Source organism: Rattus norvegicus, chromosome 5 (genome assembly GCF_021556685.1).
Source record: "Rattus norvegicus strain SHRSP/BbbUtx chromosome 5, alternate assembly SHRSP_T2T, whole genome shotgun sequence".
Classification (NCBI taxonomy): Eukaryota; Metazoa; Chordata; class Mammalia; order Rodentia; family Muridae; genus Rattus; species Rattus norvegicus.
Window position 1 is genome coordinate 29,590,051 of NC_141538.1, and position 20,377 is coordinate 29,610,427.

Below are 20,377 nucleotides of genomic sequence, written 5' to 3' on the forward strand. Positions count from 1 at the left end.
CTTGGGTTACCACAACCAGTGTCACCTGTTGATGGGAACAAAACCAGGCTTTGGCGCAGGCTAGGTAAGCATCCTACAGGTGAGCTACACTTCAGTGCAGCAAGGAAAACTTAAGGGACCAGCAATGATCTAGACAAGAAATGTACAAAGTTCATCGTGCCCGTAACCAATACATCAGGTCCATACTAAAAACCATGGAAAACCAGGCAAGGGTGGCACACGCCTGCCATCTCAGCACTGGACAGACCGGGTTAAGAAGACACCAGTTTGTTGCCGTCTAGGTGAAGCAGTCAGCCTGTATCTCAAAACGACACAATTCAGACAGGACAGCTGACAAACCACTCGGCAGTAACTCTGCGGATGCTAAGGACTGGAAGTCAGGCTCCAGCACGCACAGAACAAGCTCAGGGTCCCGTGCCCGGAGATGCACGGAGATGCACGGAACCCTGTTCCAAGACAGCAAAGAGAAGAGGATCCAGGCAAAGTTGAAAAAAAAAAAACACAAGCTCAAGGGTCAGCAATAAGATCTTGATTCAAAAAATGAGGTAGAAGGTGACACAGGACACTTAACACCCTCTTCTGGCCTCTGAGCTCATACAGAGGTGGGTATACATATACACGTATGCTCACTTAAACACTGAAATAAATAAAAGTAAATCTTTTATTCAGTTTTTAGGTCTGGCGAGATGGCTCAACAGGTAAGGGAACTTGGCAAAGCACGATAATATTTAAGTTCCAACATCTACAAGTTATACCCAGACCTCTACATGTGTGTAACTGCATGTGTACACACGTATACATAAATAACAAATACACACATCAGTGTAATAAGACATTTCTAATTTGTAAAAGTTAAGACTTGGGGGCTGAAGCCGAGTTAGGGGCCCATGCCTTTAACCTTAGCACTTGACAGGCAGAGGCAGGCATCTGTGGGATCAGGGCTAGCCTAGCTACATAGATTGTTTTAGGACAGCCAGGTCATAGCCAGGGCTATGGATTAACTCGGTCTCAAAACAACAAAAGAAACAAACAAGAAACCACTTGGGAACTGAGAGACAGTTCAGCAGTTACGAGCACTGACTGCTCTTGCGGAAGGAACGAAGATCTGGGTTCATTTCCCAGCACCTGAAACAGATGGCATACGTTCTTTGTAACTCTAATTAGAGGATCCGATGGCTTCTGGCCTCCGGAAGTGCCCACACACACACAGAGCACATAAACTCAGGAAGACACATAAACACACACAGAAAATAGATCTCAGGCAAGCGCCTGGCATAAGGACTTAGTCTCACCACTTAGGAGGCAGAGACAACTGGATCTCTGGATGAGACCAGCCTGCTCTACACAGCAGGATTGCTTTTGGTTTTTTTCTAAAGATTTATTTATTTATTTTATGAGTACACTGTAGCTCTCTTCATGCACAACAGAAGAGGGCATCAGATCTCATTACAGATGGTTGTGAGCCACCATGTTGCTAGGAATTGAACTCAGGACCTGTGTAAGAGCAGTCAGTGCTCTTAATCACTGAGCCCTGGACTATCTTCATAAATCAATCAATCAATCAATCGATCGATTGATCGATCGAAAAAAAGCAGAACACGAGGGTGCAGCCCTAAGTGCAGTAGAGCAGAGGAGTCAGTGACAGAGCAAAGAGAATGGGAGGGAAGCTGCAACAGAAATGAGGCAGCAAAGCGGAAAGGGCTGTCTGAAGAGGACACGGAACACAACAGGCCAGCAGGCGTCTACCTCATACACCGCAGGTCCAGGCCAACAACAAGACTAGCAAGAAGCTGAGGGAGAAGAGAAGGACAGAGAGGAGGAGGAGGGAGAGGAAGAGGAGGAAAGGCAGCTGCTGCTGCTCAATTTGTTAATACTGTCAACTCTCGGGCACAGAAAAGAAACACAGGGGGCTGGAGAGACGGCTCAGTGGTTAGGAGCACTGACTGCTCTTCTAGAGGTCCTTAGTTCAAATCCCAGCAGCCACATGGTGGAGCACAACCATCTGTAATGGGATCTGATGCCCCCTTCTGGCATACAGGCAGAACTCTGTATACATAATAAATAAATAAGCAAATGAATTATTAAAAAAAAAGAAAAAAAGAAAAGAAACACAGATGTTCTATTACCACAGGGGAAATGCCTTACCTCGAGGAGAAAATCTATTTTTTCTTTGTTTGGTCTGAGAAACAGTTGATTGAACTGGACACTAATTGTTCTGCCTTCCAGTATATCTCGTACTGTGTTGCAGGAACAAATTTTAAAACAGATTTCATCTAGAGCTTCATTTCTACAAAACACAAAAGTAAAATCATGAATGTTTTTAGTATAAAATGTGAGCAGGATTGAGGTAACATTTTAGGACATTCAGTACACTACTAAATACCATATACCAACTCAAAGAAAAGTACAAAAAAGAATACAAAAAGAACTCTAAAGATTAAGTAGGTGTAAGAACTGTGCTCCAAATAATGTTCTCACTGCAAGCAGTTTTAAAAGAAACAAAGGGAAAGACGTTCAAATGTCCCCACTGGGCTGAAGTGATTAAGAGCAGCACTGGCTGCTCTTCCAGAGGCCGTGTGTTCACTGTCGCCTTCCAGTGTTTGTCACTTCAGTTCCAGAGGATCAAGCACCCTCTTCTGACCTTGACGACACCAGGCATGCAACAGGGTGTACAGATACCAAAGGAGGAAACGCGCAGATACATAAAAACAAGCACTTAAAAATGTCTTCCCAGAGCCTAGAGACAAGCTAGCTCAGCAGGTAAGAGCACGTGAGCGCTCTTTGAGAGGTCCTGAGTTCAACTCCCAGCAACCAACCACATGGTGGCTCACAAGCATCTGTAATGGGATCTGAGTCCCTTTTCTGATGTATGAAGACAGAGCACTCATACACAAAATACACGAATAAATAAATCTTTCGAAAAAGGCTCCACAACACTATTTGTCCATTATATCATCAAATTTGAAACTAATGTTAATAATTTGCAGATAACTTGTGTGATTTCATAATCCACAAAACACTTGTTCTGTTATTCAAAAACCCAAACAAATGTTTCAACTTACCCCTGTTGAGCTTTCTGAAAGAGCTCCCTTAATACTGACTGCCGGAACTGGACAGGTAAAGTGAAAGTTACGTTATCTTCGATGAAAATCTGCACCACCTCCTGGAACAGAGACATTAAATCGCATTCATGTGAGAAAACCAAGGCCGTTTCTTTACCACACACAGTCTACGGGTCAGAATGCAGCCCGGCTGGCAGAGGCCTGCGTGTGTAGCGTGAGCAAGCCCTGGTTCAGTGTCAGCAGTGCTTAGACTGGGCAGGGGTGCAGGCCTGCATCTCAGCATTAGGCAGTAGAGGCAAGAGAAATTCAAAGCCATCCTAAGACACATGTTGAGCTATAAAAATTAAAAGCATTCTCTTTAAAAATTCTGAAATCAGGGGGCTGGAGAGATGGCTCAGTGGTTAAGAGCTCCGACTGTTCTTCCAGAGGTCCTGAGTTCAATTCCCAGCAACCGCATGGTGGCTCAGAACCATCTGTAATGGGATCTGATGCCCTCTTCTGGTGTGTCTGAACACAGCTACAGTGTACTCATATAATGAATAAAATCTTAAAAAAAAAAATTCTGAAATTAGACTAAGAACAGAAATAGTTCCCCTTTCTCCAGGTTGAAGACCATGGAGCACAAGTGAGAAGCAGGAAAAAATGAAACTACTGAAGCCTTAGCTTCTAATCAGAAACAAAACACAAGCACACTGGACTGTAGCCAAGAGTGCATCATATACCTCCAACTGTAGCAAGTGGGAGGTTAAGGCAAGAAGATGAAAAGTGAAGATCAGCCTGGACTGCATATCGAAAGTCCATCTCAATCTATCAACTGAGCAATCAATCAATCGATCAATATTCAACAGCAACAACAACAAAAACCTTTCAAATAACCTTTAAAGGTTTTATTCATGAAGCAAACTTCTTAAAAAACAAACAAACCTTGAAATAATTAAAATTAATTTCCTGGGCAAAGCATACTAAGAATTCCAATAAATTCAAATAATCTAAAATACACTATTTAGTAAATTACAGAAAATATTACATACTATGTATGAACCCTTTCACAGTCTTTCTCCAGCTATGCAAAAGAGGGAGGGACAGTGTGGGAAGAGGATTTCTGCTACTATCTGTTAGTCAGCCACTATCACAAAGACACAATTCCACCTCCGTACAAAACAGGGCAATGCGAGAATGCTCAGAAGCAGGTCAGCACTGGGCAGCTGTGAGACTGAGAGATGCCACTGTCTGCTTCATTATCATAGCTTGACTAACATGAAGCAAAAAACTACAGGGTCCATGTAAAGGGTTCTATCCAGATAAAAACCTAAATACAATGTCTGAGAGACAAAACAGTTGTACATATGCCAACTGCCATACATTGCAGAGCATCAACATAACGGCTTTTTTCTTTTTGCTATTGATGTATGTTGTTTTTTAAAATGTATGAGTGCTCTGTCTATATGCATGCCTGTGTGCCAGAAGAGGGCATCAGATCCTTTATAGATGGTTGTGAGCCACCATTTTAATTGCTGGAATTTGAATTCAAGACCTGTGGAAGAGCAGCGAATGCTCTTAACCAACCACTGAACCATCTCTCTAGTACCCGCTCCTCCCCTCTCAGCTCCTCATTATATCTAAGTTCTTGGCCTACTATATGGAGGCTATTTACATTCACAGTAACATGAGGAAAAGGGATATTCCAAAGCTCTTATTTGCACAGGCCTAAGCCCTTCAAGCAGCTTTTGAAAGGCTGTTATTATATAGCCCTGACTGGCCCAGAACTCACTCTGTAGACCAGGCAGGCCTTGAACTCAGAGATCCAACTGACTGTGCTTCCCAAATGCTAGGATTAAAGGTACATGCCACCACTAGCTAACCTAATTTTTCCTTCTTATAATCCATGTTATTCTAATGCAGTGGTTCTCAACCTTCCTAATACTGTGACCTTTTAATACGGTTCCTAATATTGTGGTGACCCCCAAACATAAGTGTTCCCATTGCTACTATAACTGTAATTTTGTCAACATTATGAATCATAATGTAAAAATCTGATAAGCAGGGTCACTCAACTCCCAAAAGTGAGAACCACTGCTCTAATAGACAGACCCTCTATAAATCTGTATTGCTAAATGTAAAAGAAAGATGTCTAAACTTTACTGAACTCATTAGTATCTATCATTCAACTTCTAGAAAATTTAATTTCCTACTCAAAACAAAAATTATTAAAAGAGAGAGAGAGGGAGGGCCAGGAGTGTTGGTGAACACCTTTAATCCCAGCACTCTGGAGGCAGAGGCAGAGGCAGAGGCAGAGGCAAGGGGATCTCTGAGTTTGAGGCCAGCCTGGTCTACAGAGCACATTCCAGACAGCCAAGGCTACACAGAGCAACTCTATCTTAAACAAAACAAAAACAACAAAGAGGGTAAGGGAAAAAGGAAAAAGTTTACAATATTTCTTTTTGTGTATTTTTTGTGTCAAAGAAAAGAAATTTTAGAAGAAAAATAATGAATTATGAATCTGGGATTAAATACCGAATTGGGGAAACACAAAGTAAATTTCAGCATTTGGAAGGGTTACCAGTTCTAGGTCATTCTGGCATAGAGGAAAGCCCTGCCTCAAGACATCAAAACTTTAATAAAAAAAATAAGGGGCAGGAGAGAGGGCTCAGTGGTTAAGAGCACGTGTTGCTCTTACAGAAGACCCATGTTCAAGACCCATCACTCACATGGTGGCTCACAACCCTAGTTCCAGAGGATCCAATAGCTAAAACATTCATGAACATAAAGTAAAATAAACTAATTAAATTAAAAAATAAAATAAAAACAAATGATGAAAGTTAAGCTTGACTGTTTTATGTTTCCTGTTCTGAGTTAGACATACAACATAAAGGCAATGTTGGGAAGAAAATTCTGAAAATGACTTCACCACCAACACTCGCACTGCTAGTTATTTTCATTAAAAAAGCAAAGGATAGGGCTGGAGAGATGGCTCAGAGGTTAAGAGCACTGGCCACTCTTCCCCAGAGGTCCTGAGTTCAATTCCCAGCAAACACATGGTGGCTCACATTATCTGTAATGGTTATCACATGGTTATCTGTAATGAGATCTGGTGCTCTCTTCTGGCCATATATGCAGGCAGAATACTATATACATAATAAGTAAATAAATCTTTAAAAAAAAAAAGCGGGGCTGGGGATTTAGCTCAGTGGTAGAGCGCTTACCTAGGAAGCGCAAGGCCCTGGGTTCGGTCCCCAGCTCCGAAAAAAAGAACCAAAAAAAAAAAAAAAAAAAAAAAAAAAAAAAAAAAAGCAAAGGACAGCCAGATGTGGCAGCCAGATGCCTGTAATCCCAGCAGTTCTGACTCTGAGTTCCAGAACAGCCAGAGGTACATAACAGAGACACCCTAACACAGACAAACAGGGAAAGAGGACAGTGCCCAGACAGGACGGTGCCTATGATCTGAGGCAGTGCCCAGGCTCACTGGCAAAGGGAGTCTGTCACCGAGCAGCCCAGCCATAAGCCACTCTGCTGGCTCTTGGCTTCTCTGAGATGGGATGTAAGCGACGCTAAGACAGACACGGTCTCAGGCTTCCTGTGGGTGATTAGACGAACAGGCTTTACTTTCCAAAGGTATCGGGAACAATGAACACACAGGACTGATGTTAACGTCTCACCACATCACATTATAATCTTGAAAACGAGGTAATTATAGCAAGGACAGCATTACGTGAAGGCCTGGCTGACAGTGTAGGTGACCGGCTCCGAGGCACACTTGGCAAACAGTGGGAGCAGGATCTGGACATGATTTGTTTCTAAAACTTGTCAACTACTGCTGTGCAGTCACACTCATCTCTTACCTGATAGCTGCCAGACCGCAAACAAATATGGACTTGACTGTATGGAGTCACCTGCTGAGAGTTAGTATCAGAGGAAGGTACAAGAACATCACACGCTTGACAGTAGCCAGCTAACCGCTTCTCATCTATGGTACAATGAAGAGATAATGAACCTATCTGCAAAGTAAGAGTTATATATCATTATCCGTTAATGAAATATACACAGCAGATTAGTTCTCCTTAGTGCATTTTAACAGTACAAGAAAACAATAAAGAAAATTTCAAAACTGGGGGAACCGCAAATAGCTGTTAGGTTAAATATTCTGAGCAGAGATCAGCAGAACATTATTCATTGACCAAGTACAATCTGTGATCTGATTCTGCATGTCCCTTGAACTAAAAAATATTTTTTAGGGTTGAAAACAATGAACTGCCAAGACAGACTGAGTATGATCCACAGAACTTAGCTATTAATTGTCTGGTCCTTTTCTTTTCATTTATTTATTCAGAAACTGATTATCGATCATCTGGCCCTTTCCTTTTTACTGACTGACTGACACTTGTCTGGATGCTCACTTTTTATCTTTTATTGATTGATTGATGAAGCAGTCATCACTTCAGGAGGTATGACAAGAAAGACAGTAACGATGAGTAACAACCCCCACACGCCTACACAATGTTAGATCTACATCTCAGACAGATTTACAACAGGAGAGCCTTTTCAAATTCCTACTGCCTTGATAGCCCAGCATTCGGTGCCTCAAACTACGGCCCAAAATAAACGTTTTTCTCTTAAGTTGCTGTTAGATATTTTATCACAGCAAGGGAAAAAGAAACTAAGATAGCAAGTGTGGTGGTGTGGCCCCCATACACTCATGTGTAAGGGACAAATATTATATATCGTTTATTACCGTGCTTACCTCTGCAATTAGTTCTTTAGTTCTAAAAAACTTCTCTCGAGCGCTCTCATAGGCAGCTGAATTTGTGGAGCCCTGCTGGAAGTAGGCTGCGCCCAAATCATAACACACCTGGAAAACCAAACACCAATTTGCTTCAGAATTTTTATGTACTTAAGAGTCAATACATTGGGCAGTGGTGGTGCACACTTTTAATCCTAATGTTAAGGAGGCAGGGACTAGCCTGGTCTATATAAGAGTTCCAGGACAGCCAAGGCTACACAGGAGAAACACTGCCTCAGAAAAACAACAAAAGTTGATAAAACTCAAATTTATTTATTCATTTATTTTGTTTGTTTTGAGACAGTTTTCTCTGGCTGTTCTGGAACTCCCTACATAGATCAGGTTGGACTCAAAATCAGAGATCCACAAGAGTACTAGAATTAAAGGCTCTCACCACCATGCCTGGCTCAAACCTATGTTTACTAGCAGGATAACAAAGAAAAAAAAAAGACAAGTAAAAATACATAATCCAATGCACAATATTACATGCTGAATTGGGCCTAAGCAACAGAAAAAAAAACAAAACAAACAAAAACTAACAAATTATTTCAAGTAATGTACAGCATTATTTGGAAGGCCAAAGAATTAGGTCAGAAAAACAAGAGAACAGGAAAAAAGCCAAGTCAAACTGCTCTGGGGACAGTGCTACTGAAGCCACTCTCCACACTGGATGCCACAGCTAACTCCTGTGCGGTCCTCACAGCCTCCAGCGCTGCACACTGCCCTGGTAGACCATCTGCTGTCACTGCTGCTGCCTGCGAGTCTACAGTCCCCTTCCCTGACTGACAAGCTCCTGGTTCCATCCACACTAAGCACAGCACATATTCTTGGAATAGTCGAGCTTCCAAGCTAGACAAAGCCAGAAGGGCAATACCTCAAGCGTTCAGTTGCCTGCTACCAGTTTCCATAGGTAAAGATTTCTCCTGTCACAGAGAGAACAGAGGTAGGAAGCGCTCCACAAACAGACAAGGATTATTGTCTACCATAACAAACTGAACTGAGAGATGTATTGACTAGAAAATTATAATGACTGCTTTGTGACAGTAGAATGCATGTATTTTCCAGAAACTCTGCCCCTTACTCCTCACTGCCCCCTTCCCTCCCTCCCTCTCTTTCTGCCTGGCCTTACTCTGAGACACGTTCTCAGACTCGTATGTAGTCAAGGATGGCCATGACGTTCTGATGCTGTGCTTCCACATCTGGTTACTGGGACGACAAGCGTTTATTGCCATTACAGTTTTTTAATGTGATGCTAGCAAGGGCTCACACCTAGGATTCTGCCCATGCAAGCACTCTACCCACTCATTTACATCAGCAGCCTCCAAGAATGTTCTCTTAAATCGATGCCCTTAGAAGTCTAATTCAATCCAGCAAGCCACTCTTAGAATACCAACATGAAGAAAAGTGACATTAGAAAGCAAAGAACGCCACATCAGAGTCCAGTCTTAGAATCTATCATCAGTGATTCATTTTTTTTAAATAGCAAAACCTAAGTATCCTCCTCCCGTAAACTCTCACTGAGTCTTGAAGAAATGATTACCTTCAGCTATTCCCAACACTGAAAAGACAGCCTTCATAAATCACTGTCTCATTTCCACCTCTTTTCTGATTGAAAAATAGGGGAAAGATGCCATTTCTACAAATAAAGAAAAGAGTGGCCTTTAAAGTTATGATCCAGCCATGCATGGTGGTGCACACCTTTACTCTCAGCATTCAGAAGGCAGAGGCAGGCAGATCTCTGAGTTCTGGTCTGGTCTACAGAAAGTGAGAGATCCGTGACAGCCGGGGCTACACAGAGAAACCCTGTCTCAAAAAACTAAAATCATCATCACCTTCTCATGGATTTTAGTCTCAAAAGGGTAATGAGCAAATGATTTAAAATGTTTGCTGTCCTCAAGGCTTGGTGCTAGAAAACAAGCTGCCATGTGTGTGCAGCCCTCACACACCTTACACTCTAGTCTGAGGTTGCTGCTGTGTGCAGACCTCATATACCTTATAGTCTAGTCTTAGGTTGATTCGACGCTTTTTTTTTTTTTTTTAAGGATCTCTCTTATGTGTATAGACATTTTGCCTACACACACAGATAAGTGCATCACCTGCGTGCCTGTTGCTATGATCTAATGGAACTCAAGTTACGGACGGCTGTGAGCTGCCATGTGGGGCGGGGAATTGAACTGTGGTCCACTGGAAGAGGGGCCAGCACCCCCACTGCTAAACATATCTCCAGCCCTTAGTTTCACTTCTTTTCATTATTGTTATTGTTGTTATTATTATTATTAACTTATTTATTTTATGTATGTGAGTACACTGTAGCTGTCTTCAGACACACCAGAAGAGGGCATCGGATTGCACTGCAGACGGTTGGGAGCCGTCAGTGCTCTTAACCGCTGAGCCCCTCCAGCCCTAGTTTCATTTCTACAGCTATAATAAAGACTATGACCAAAATCCACTTGGGGAAAAAATATTTTTTCCTTCTTACAACTTTTAGGTAACATTCTATAACTGAAGGAATTCAGGGTAGAACTTAAAGCAAGAACCTGGAGGCAGGACCTGAGGCAGAGGCTATGGAGATGTGCTGCTTACTGGCTTGTCAATCCACCTTCTCATACAACCAAGGACCACCAGCACCACACACAGGGGGGCATGGGCATCCATCATTAATCAAGAAAATGACTCCACAGGCTTGCCCACAGGAGAGCCTGATGGACTCGTTTTCTTTGATCATTTCTCTCATCTCAGATGACTCCAGCTTTTAACAAGCTGACAAAAAAACAAAACAAAACAAAACAAAAACAACAAAAAAAGCCTAATCAGTAGATCTCGTGAGGAAAAGGAAAGCTTGAACACATAAAATGACAACTGACAATTGAAATGGTTTTTTTTGGAGACAGGATCTCTAAGTAGCCCTGGCTGCCTTGCTGCTCCCTCTGTAGACCAGGCTGGCCTTGCTTTCTTTGCTTCTGCCTCCCCAGGGCTGGGATAAAAGGCATGTAGTTCCTTGCAGGATAAAACTGAAAACTGTCAAAGGAACGAGGGGCCCAAAGTCAGGAAAGAGACAAGATCCTTAAGAAGTCAGTTATTTTACAGAAGCCTGCTTTTTCAGCCTACCACAATATTAGTTTTTGTTGTCTTTGGGGATTTAATTACATTCCTAATATGAATGTACACAAATCAATTCAGACCTACTTCAAAAATAGCAAACTTTATGAAACCTTTTCATTTTCTCTAGAAAAATCTCCTGTAAAAGCCTATAAAACTTCTAAGATGTAACTGCCAATAAAAATCTAGTAGATTCTGGTGCTAGAGAGATAACTCAGTGTTAAGAGCAATGACCGGTCTTCCAGAGGTCCTGAGTTTAATTCCCAGCAACGACATGGTGGCTCACAACCATCTGTAATGGGATCTGATGCCCTCTTCTGGTGTGTCTGAAGACACTCTCATTTACATAAAATAAATCTTAAAAAATCTAAATTGCATGTAGTGCTACATGTTGATAAGCCCAGCACTTAAGGGGCTAACGCAAATTCTGCTCACAAAGCAAGTTTCAGGCCAACCTCTGTTATAATAGAAGTGTTTCTTTAAAAAAATAATAAATACATACATACATGCATACAGACAGACAGACAGATGCCCAAACCTAAGTCACAGAAACAAACTTAGAACTACCTGGCACTGCATCTCCTCAGTTCTGATTTTCAACCCAGCCGTAGAATTCTCAGTTTCCCCATTCACAGTGCCTGGTTCCACAGCCAGTAAGTCCAAAGTTCTCATCGTGTGAACATACAGATCCTTGTTTAATTTCAGGGCTGCTTCCAGGACCAAAATAGAATCAGCAGCTTGTTCTCTTAGCTACAGATATTTAATAAACAAAACCACAACAATTAGTAGGGCTACATGATAAGCTTGTCTCATAAAAGCAACACATACACACCCACACCCCCAGACCCACAGACCCCCGCACACACACTTCCCACACACCCCTGACTTCACCCGTTGTAGCACGAACCTCAGAGGATCTCTACATGCTAACCTGTCCCTAAGACCTAACACTACACCGTCCGTACTCACCACTTTCAAAATGTTCTCTGTCAGTTCTTTTTCCTGTTGCATCTGGTTCATGCTAAAAAAGAAATGACTGAAGATCACTGAAACATAACCCTTAAGGCACGAATGTAAAAATATAAATTAAAGACTATCATCCTCAGCGTGAAGTTAATTTTTAAAAGTATGTCAACACTGTTTCTTTTCTGGTTTAAACAAATAAGTCACATATTATTATGATGATCATTAATTTACCAGGACCTTCTCAAGTGCATTGCATAAACTTTCAGTTTAGGAGTAAACTGAACTACACATGAATCCCACCTATCAGCCATTATAGGAGAACAGCAGGACAGGAGAATCAGGAGTTCCAAGACTAATCAAGTTAGAAAACTGAGTGTAGAGGCCACTTAGAACTAAATCAGACGCTGTCTTTTAAACAAAACAAAAAAGGGAAGGAAATAAACCAACGAAAAGAGTAATAAAGTTATTGACAACAAAAGCTTATTTATGTAAAGAAACACAGAGGGAGCAGGAGAGAGCTCAGCTGTTAGAAGCACTTGTGCACTTGCTGCTCTTCCAAAAGACCAGGGTTCAGTTCCCAGACCTATGTAGTGGCTCAAAGCCTAGTGTGATTTAAGTTCCAGGGGATCCAGACCTTCTGCCCTAAGGCATCAGGCACGCACATGATACAATTACATATATGTAGACAAAACATTCAACAGCATAAAATAAAATTACATCTTAAAAAAGAAAAGAAAAGGTGGCAGAGAAGCTGAGCATGATGGCACAAATCTTTAATCCTAGCTCTCAGAAACAGTAAGGAGGGACTTGGAGTTCAAGTTCAATAGTAATAGTCATAAAGAATGGGTCATGGGGCAGAGAGATGGCTCACTGGTTAGAGCACTGGCTGATCTTCCGGAGGGCCCAGGTTCAATTCCCACATTGCAGCTCACAACTGTCTGTAACTGAAGTTCCAGAGGACCTGGCACCTTTACACAGGGGGAGAACACTAATGTGCATAAAAATAAACAAACGGAGCGAGGGAGCGAGAGAGCAAGAGAATGGGTCACTGTCACTACTGGTACCCTAGTACAATGTTGCCATTACCAGGAACAGTGGCAGTTTCCTCCCCAGACAGGTCTTCTGAGACATACTGTGGGTACAGCACTGGGTGTGCCCCCAGAGGACACTACTGAGCCCTGCTTTATCCTCTATTCCTTGGCATCCTGGCTCATTAAGTAAACCATCTGCCCCGACAGAGACCTGCTCCAACTGTAAGGAGCGTGGCTGACCCTTAAAGCCTGTGCCATCGATCAGCTGTCCTCTGTAAGTCTAAGTAAGTAAACCTCACTCCTGTCAAGGCAGGAAGTGTGGTATTGCTCTCAAGTGGGAGAAGCTGCCACTTAGAATGCATGACTGGACTTAAATTCATATTTAATCACGCTTTTGTAACGAACATCACACTATTAACGCTTATGAATATTAAAACAATTCCCCCAGGTACAAAACTAATTAACACACATTAAAGGCAATTTAATTATACAGAAAAAGTCTTCATACTCTATCCTCCAACTCCCCTAGCTCCATGAATCCCACCTGAGGGCCCTGTCCTCCTATCTCTGTCCCACTTCCTCTATAGTCTATAAAATGATTTTAAATCATGATGAAAAATGTCACAAGTGATGGTTCTGTTAGCCAACTTACACATTTAGTTGAGGAGGTCCAGGTTTAGCCTGTTTGACAGGAAAACTACTTTGAACAATTGTCCTAATTGCCCTAAAGAAAAGATACAGAGAAAATTAATAAAAAGGCCAGTTTAATATAATCAATATAACTTAAAACTTGTGAGATTTCATCTACAGTTTCACTAATGTACTTTTCATCTACACAGTCATAAATAAAATTTCCCTACTTTCAGACTCACAGTCCCAAAGATGCCCAGAGACCCCCGAAGCAAGAGGAGATCCTTAAAAGCACAATGTCTGAAGGGCACCATGCAAGGAAGGACTTGCTGGCCGGCTCACCATCTGTTGTAGAGGAGGATAGCCATGGCAGTGGTTGGGGGAAGGGCAGCCAGGTCCACGTCCACGTGCTTGGTCCCAGGGGGGACTTTACTGACGCACAGCAGCTCGTTCAGCAGCATGTTCAACACCGGAACAGACAGGCTGGAGAGAAGCACAGGTCATGTCTGCAGGTCAGTTGCACGAGCCACTCAGAACACAAACTCCTACTGTGAGTCACAATAACACACAGTTCAAAGACCTCTTAGATTCCAAGACCGTTTACTATGGACTTAAACAACACAAAAGGGAGCAGCGCACACCCATCGCCCATCGCAAGCCTTTGACTATTCAACGTATTAGCACTCCTCTTTCTTCTCTTCTCAAACTACAGACTTCAGACTACATCTAAAAACATTTAGTTTCCTTTTCTCAAACAGGGTTCTGCTATGCCGTCCAGGCTGGTCTCAAACCGGCAGCCTCCCCGTCTCAACCTCCAAGGTGTTGGCGTGACACACGTATACCACCACACGTGCAAAAAGCAAATTCTTAACAAAACGACAGTATTAATATCACCTGGAAATAATTTACATTTCCTAGTACTCAGGAGGGAGAGGAATGAGGATCTCCGTGAGTTCGAGGACAGCCTGGTGCACACAGTGAGATCCTGCTTCAACAACACCAGCATTACCACCACTACCCCACCCCCTAAAATAAAAAGTAATTCATCATCAAATAGCCAGTTGGTTAGTTGGCTTGGGGGATGCAGCAAATAGTGCCTTACTTGTCAAGCATGCATGAGGTCACAAATTCAATTCCCAGCACCCCCCAAAAAAACTAACGGGTATTCAATTTTCCAGTTGTCTCATATATTACCATGGACACACGTCTCTTGTAATCCATTAATGGTCAGGTTTCCCTTCGGATTAAAAATCCTGGAAATCAGACATGGTGCTACAAGTTATATTCCCAGCATCTGTACGGCAGAGGCAAGAGGCGAGGAGCCCACAGCCACCCTCCATGACACACTTGACACCAACTCGGGCTACATAAGATTATGGGTCAAACAACCAAAACTATACAAATATTATACTTAATGCTGAAGAACACATGGTGGGAAACAGTGTTTTGAAATACCACACTGATTAATGTATAAATCTCAGAAGCAGGATATGGTGACAACCAGCTACAACAGAGAGAGAAAATGTGAAACCAGCTTGAGCTGCACAGTGGACTTCTGCTTAGGAAAAAGTATTTAAGACCTTAGAGTTTATAACAGTGAGAAAATGGAAACAGGATAGAGAGATGGCTTGGTGATTTTATGGGCAATGTCTGTTCTTACCGGACCCAGGTTCAATTCTCAGCACCCAGATGGCAGCTCACAACTGTCCACTTCTAGGCCCAGAGGATCTGAAGCCCTCTCCTACCTACATGCCATTAAAACACCCATATACACAAAATAATTAATTAAAAGATAAATAAAAAGGCTGGGCAGTGGTGGCGCACACCTTCAGCCCCACCTTTATATACACATATATGAAAAACCCTGGAAACAAAGTAAATTAATGCCATGAACGATGGTTAAGGACTCTGTGGTGGTTTGTGGTGAAGTGAGAAACTGAGGCTGTTTTTGCTATGAAGCTCAGGCTGACCCTGACCACTGATCTTCCCTCTCTCTGCTTCCAAGTGCTGGGATTATGAGTATACAACACCATACCCATCTAGTTCATATCATGGTAAGTGAAGATCCAGATCAAAGCATTATACTGGGTACGATAACACGATTTACAAATGTAACAAGTTAGTATGCAGAGTCCTAGCAACTTGGGGAAGTAAAGGCAACATAGCCATGAACTCGAGATCCTCTTCAGTTACACAGCCAGATCACGGTCAGCTTCTGCTACACAGGATCTTACGTCCAAAACACAAAAGGGTCCTGGACAGATGCTCAGTGGTTAGAGCACATGTTACTTCTTCAGAGGATGTGGGCTGGATTCCCACCACACACACCATCCATAACTCCAGTTCAGGGGATGTGACACCCTTTTCTGACCTCTGGAGGCACATACATGACACACATACACGAATGTAGGCCAAACATTCATACACATAAAATAAACAAAAAAGAAGTTCCAATAAAAATTTTCTAAACAAATAACAACAATACAAAGAGTTAACACATGGTTCTGACACAGGGCTCGGTGGCTACACATCCCTACTCTGAGGCTTAGGCTTAGTCTGACACTGTAAACAAACCAGGACCAAAAAAAAAAAAATACACAAAAATGTTATTTCTGTCTTTCTAAATTTTCAAATATTCCCTTTTTTTTAATTGAAAGGATGAAAATGAGAAACTTTCTAACCAAAGCTTTGAAACTATTTGCTTTTAAGCAAGTAAATGCTGATTTAAGTAGTAATGTAACAGTTTTGGGGAGGAGTGAATGATTCCGCCAAATCCATCATTAACTTTTATTCATTGTCATCAGATACTTAGGCTAACCAAAGCATTTAAAGAGCTCAAGTCTGGGGGCTGGAGAGATGGCTCAGTGGTTAAGAGGACTTACTGTTCTTACAGAGGTCCTGAGTTCAAATCCCAGCAACCACATGGTGGCTCACAACCACCTGTAATGAGATCTGATGCCCTCTTCTGGTGTGCATGCATGAAGACAGCTACAGTGTACTTATATACAATAAATAAATTAAAAAAAAAAAAAGAGCTCAAGTCTGGATTTTTTCATGTTACCATGTCTGAAGTAATATCAACTCATCTACAACTAGTGGTAAATACCTTACTTAGGATGCCAGAGGCCCTGGCTGCAATTTCTAGTACCACAAGAGTTTTCTCATGGCCTTCAAGGGTGGTTTATATGCGGTTCAAACGATCGTGCAGTCTGCTACAGAGTAGGATGGTTTGATTATCCTCTTGTCCAGTCTGGTCTCTTAACTTGGGGCTCTAGTGAATCTGCTGCCTCAGATGCAAGATGTTGGAACTACACACACTTCTAGGTTTAAAAACTCCCTTAATACCTCTTTTAAATGCTTCAATATTCTGCCACTAACATGCAGAAAAGTAACTTAAGTCACTATCATAAAAACTCTAGAATAGAGACAGAAATAAAGACATTTAAACCCTGCTCCAAATATAACGCCATTTAAATTTTTATACCTTTTCTCCAGTATATCTAAATCCCACTTTAGATGTGCAGCAACCTTGAGAGCGAGAAGCTTCAGGCTGCGATTCCTCTTGTTGTCAGGTGGCGGCTGGACTTGGTTTTGCTCGTTCACTGAAGGTTTGGAAGCCTGCTCCAAGAACTGAACAATAAGCTGGACTGGGGCGGGATCTAGGATTTAAACGCAATTAAAGTCTTAAAGTTTTTGAGTTAGTAACAATACAAAAAGATCCGCATATACGAAAGAACATGGGGGGGCCTGCAACATCTGGGGGTGTAGTCAGAGACACCTGCAGCTCAGTGTTTGCCAGATTGCTTAATATGCAAGAAGGTCTGGGGGTTGGGGGCATAGGTCAAAAAATGGATTCGTAACAAAGCATTTCACAGGGAAGAACTAAGCAATACAAGTTCCCAGTTCAAGATTAGACCAATGCTAACTAATTAGAGGAAAGAACTATTGTCTTGACAATTGGGAGTCTCTTATTGAGCGGTCTCTGGCTTTGTTTCCCACAAGGAAGAGGAGAGGCTAACGCCACTAACCTCACTTTTATGAAGGCTTTGTTAAGGAAGGTAACCTATGTAAAGAACTTGTCACCCTACAAGCCCTTAACAATGTGTCAGTAAGAAAGCTCTAAAAGCATTAAGATACACTTGATAAAACTGCCCCACTAATGATGCCAACTTTTCACAAAGTAGTCTCCTACTAAGGCTAAATTCGAAAGAGAACTCAGCAAGCTAAAGGTATAAGCTTACATTGTATCTTTACAAAAATGCCCGGAAAGAGGAAAGAGCACGTTCCTTGCCCAGCAGCATTTATGCAAACACTGGTATCCCTATACAACAGCCACCTGAGGACTGCACGAGCAGTTCCTGTTTTCGGGGGGTTTATATTAATTCGGGGTCCAACAGTCAAGTACACAATCTCATGGCTGAATAAACAAGAATCTAAGGCTACGGCTGGCTCCAGCTCCGCAGAGCCGCGATGGCTAGCTTCTCCTGTTCTCACCAAATCAGCCCCCCAGGGCCGTGAGACACCGAGGACCCGGCCCCCCGCACGGCGGGTGTGAGCGCCCTACGCTGTGAGGACAGCTGCAGACTGAAAGGCCTTTGTCTGAAACTTTCCTCAGACCCTTTGCGGCGACGCTCGCGGCTGGGGTACGGTCGAGCTCGGCCCGGCCGCGCCTGCCAGGCCTCAGTCAGCGGGGCACAGAGCGCAGCCCGGCCGCGGACCACGCCCGCTCGCTCACCCGGGCAGGCTTTGCGCAGATGCTTCTCTAGCAGCGACTCCTCCAGCAGGAACTCGAACCAGCAGGTCTGCGGCGGGGTGCAGGGCCGGCTGGAGGTGGCCGCCTCCCGGTCCGCCGCCTCCGCGCTCATCCTGCCCCCGCCGCCGCTGCTCCCGCCGCCTCCCGGCTCCAACCTGACCCTCGCCCGGGCCCTTAATCCAGCGAAACCGCCCGGAACGTCTAGACCGCTCGCACTGCCCAAGATGGCGCAGTAGTCTGCCGGAGCTTGTCCCCCGGATCCGCAGCTCGCCACGCTCTCGACCAATCGTTGTTCGACTTCGGAGGAAAGGGGCGGGAGCAACAGACCACTTCGCCTTCTAGCTGCCATGGAGTCACCTGGCCCTTCAGAAGCTAGATTCCGGCGGGGCTCTCCAGGTTCTCTGGGAGTTCCCAGAGAAAATGAAGCAAGTTCGATGTCTTCGTAATAAGACGAAAGAGACCAGATCTAGTTGCTTTGTCTTGAATGCTTTACCTTTTTGAGATTCCTTCCAACCTAACTCCTCTCCCCGATTCCTAAAGCAGATTACATACAGTTAGATCCAACTTTTCTGCAATTCCCGGGACTAAGTCTCATATAAAGACCGGGTAACTCTCCTCAGGTCTCCAGTGTAGGTTCAGTAAGCCCTACTTTACGTGTTCCGTCATTCTGTAACGTTCTTAAGTACTGTTTTCAACAAAACTAAAGAGCCAAGAGTAGTGAGGCATAGCATGTCTAAAACCCAGCACTTGGGAAGCAAAAGCTAAAGGATCCCCTCAAGTTAGGGACCAGGTTGCTCCTCCTAGAGAGTTCCTGGGATCAGCTGGCTCGCCAGCTAATCTGGCCAAAATATATCCACAAGAAAGGTTGAAGAAAACTCCCTGACATCCTACACACATACCCCATAGAAAATTCAGATACGTGTTACTAAAGATGATTGTTTTCATAAAGGGACCCTGAGAAACAGAAATTTTTTTCAGATTTAGTCAGATCCCCTCTCTGTTTTGTATTGCTTTGTCTGAAACAGGGTTTCACTCTGTAGTCCAGACTGACCTGAAACTATGTAGCCTAGGCTAAATTTGAACTTGCATCAATCTCATTGAATCAACCGCCCACGTGCTGGGATTATAGATCACCAACTTCTTTGTGGGCTTTGGTTTTTTTGGGTTTTGTTTTGTTTGGGTTTTTTTTGTTGTTGTTGTTGTTTTGTTTTGTTTTTGTGGGTACCTGTTGTTTTGTCTCTGGATTTCTTTTTAAAAGAATAAAATAAAACCATGTATAGAATATGTAAAACTATTCTGTAAATATTCTGGAGGTGGATCTTAGATCCTTTAGGAATAGCTGGGAAAGCATGCCTTTGGTCTCAACTTTGTTGCGGCTTTTCTAAACCAGCAATAGATTCAAAGCTATTGTAAAGTCCTGTCAGTGCTTTAAACTCCTTTGTAGTACTTGTTTAAAAAAAAAAAAAATCTAGCTGAATGGAGAACTGAATGAGACCTCAGCAACCTGAAAAACTAAAGCCAGTCAGTGTTCACTGATCGCCATGTTAAGCCAGAGCTGAGTTTCTGAGTCATTCTGTCTTTAAATGGCAACTCCCACCCTCGGCCTCTAAAGCGTAAAGCCTTCTACTGTAGCAGACAAGATTGGCAAAGAAAATGGCCGGACAGGTACCTCCAAGTTGACGTTTTCAAGTTGCATAGAGGGAAGAATTCAGTCCTCTGGCCAGTGGGAAGTCTGCCACAGCCAACTCAGCCTCTGGAGAAAAACTCATTGGAACCTTTCTCTCACTTCCAAGTAATAAGCTCTTATGTGTCAGCACAAATTAAAGCACGGATTATTCGGTATATAGAACGGACACAAACTCATGGTGTGCTTTCAGGATTGGATCTCAGAATCAAGTACATTAACACATCACCGGAAAATCACAGGCATCTTTGCCATTCCTTTCTCTGTGCTGTTAGGTCACAGTTGTCAGACGCAGAGCCACCCTGGCATGAGTCTCTAAAGTCTTATACCCATATGTTCACAATGAGGACAGATGTAAGTATGCTAGCAAGTAAC

General features: G+C 43.0%; 1 protein-coding gene across 1 annotated transcript in view; it reads right to left on the bottom strand.

The window, feature by feature from the left end:
• Ints8 (integrator complex subunit 8) overlaps positions 1-18,560 on the bottom strand; it is a 47,321-nt gene extending 28,761 nt beyond the window's left edge. Inside the window, 10 exon segments of the mRNA NM_001427841.1 lie at positions 2,146-2,287; positions 3,063-3,163; positions 6,902-7,057; positions 7,801-7,908; positions 11,506-11,688; positions 11,908-11,959; positions 13,588-13,659; positions 13,908-14,048; positions 17,050-17,224; positions 18,301-18,560. Of these exon segments, the coding sequence (NP_001414770.1) occupies positions 2,146-2,287; positions 3,063-3,163; positions 6,902-7,057; positions 7,801-7,908; positions 11,506-11,688; positions 11,908-11,959; positions 13,588-13,659; positions 13,908-14,048; positions 17,050-17,224; positions 18,301-18,430 (1,260 nt within the window). The 5' untranslated portion in view covers positions 18,431-18,560.
• Between the last annotated feature and the right edge of the window lie 1,817 nt (positions 18,561-20,377).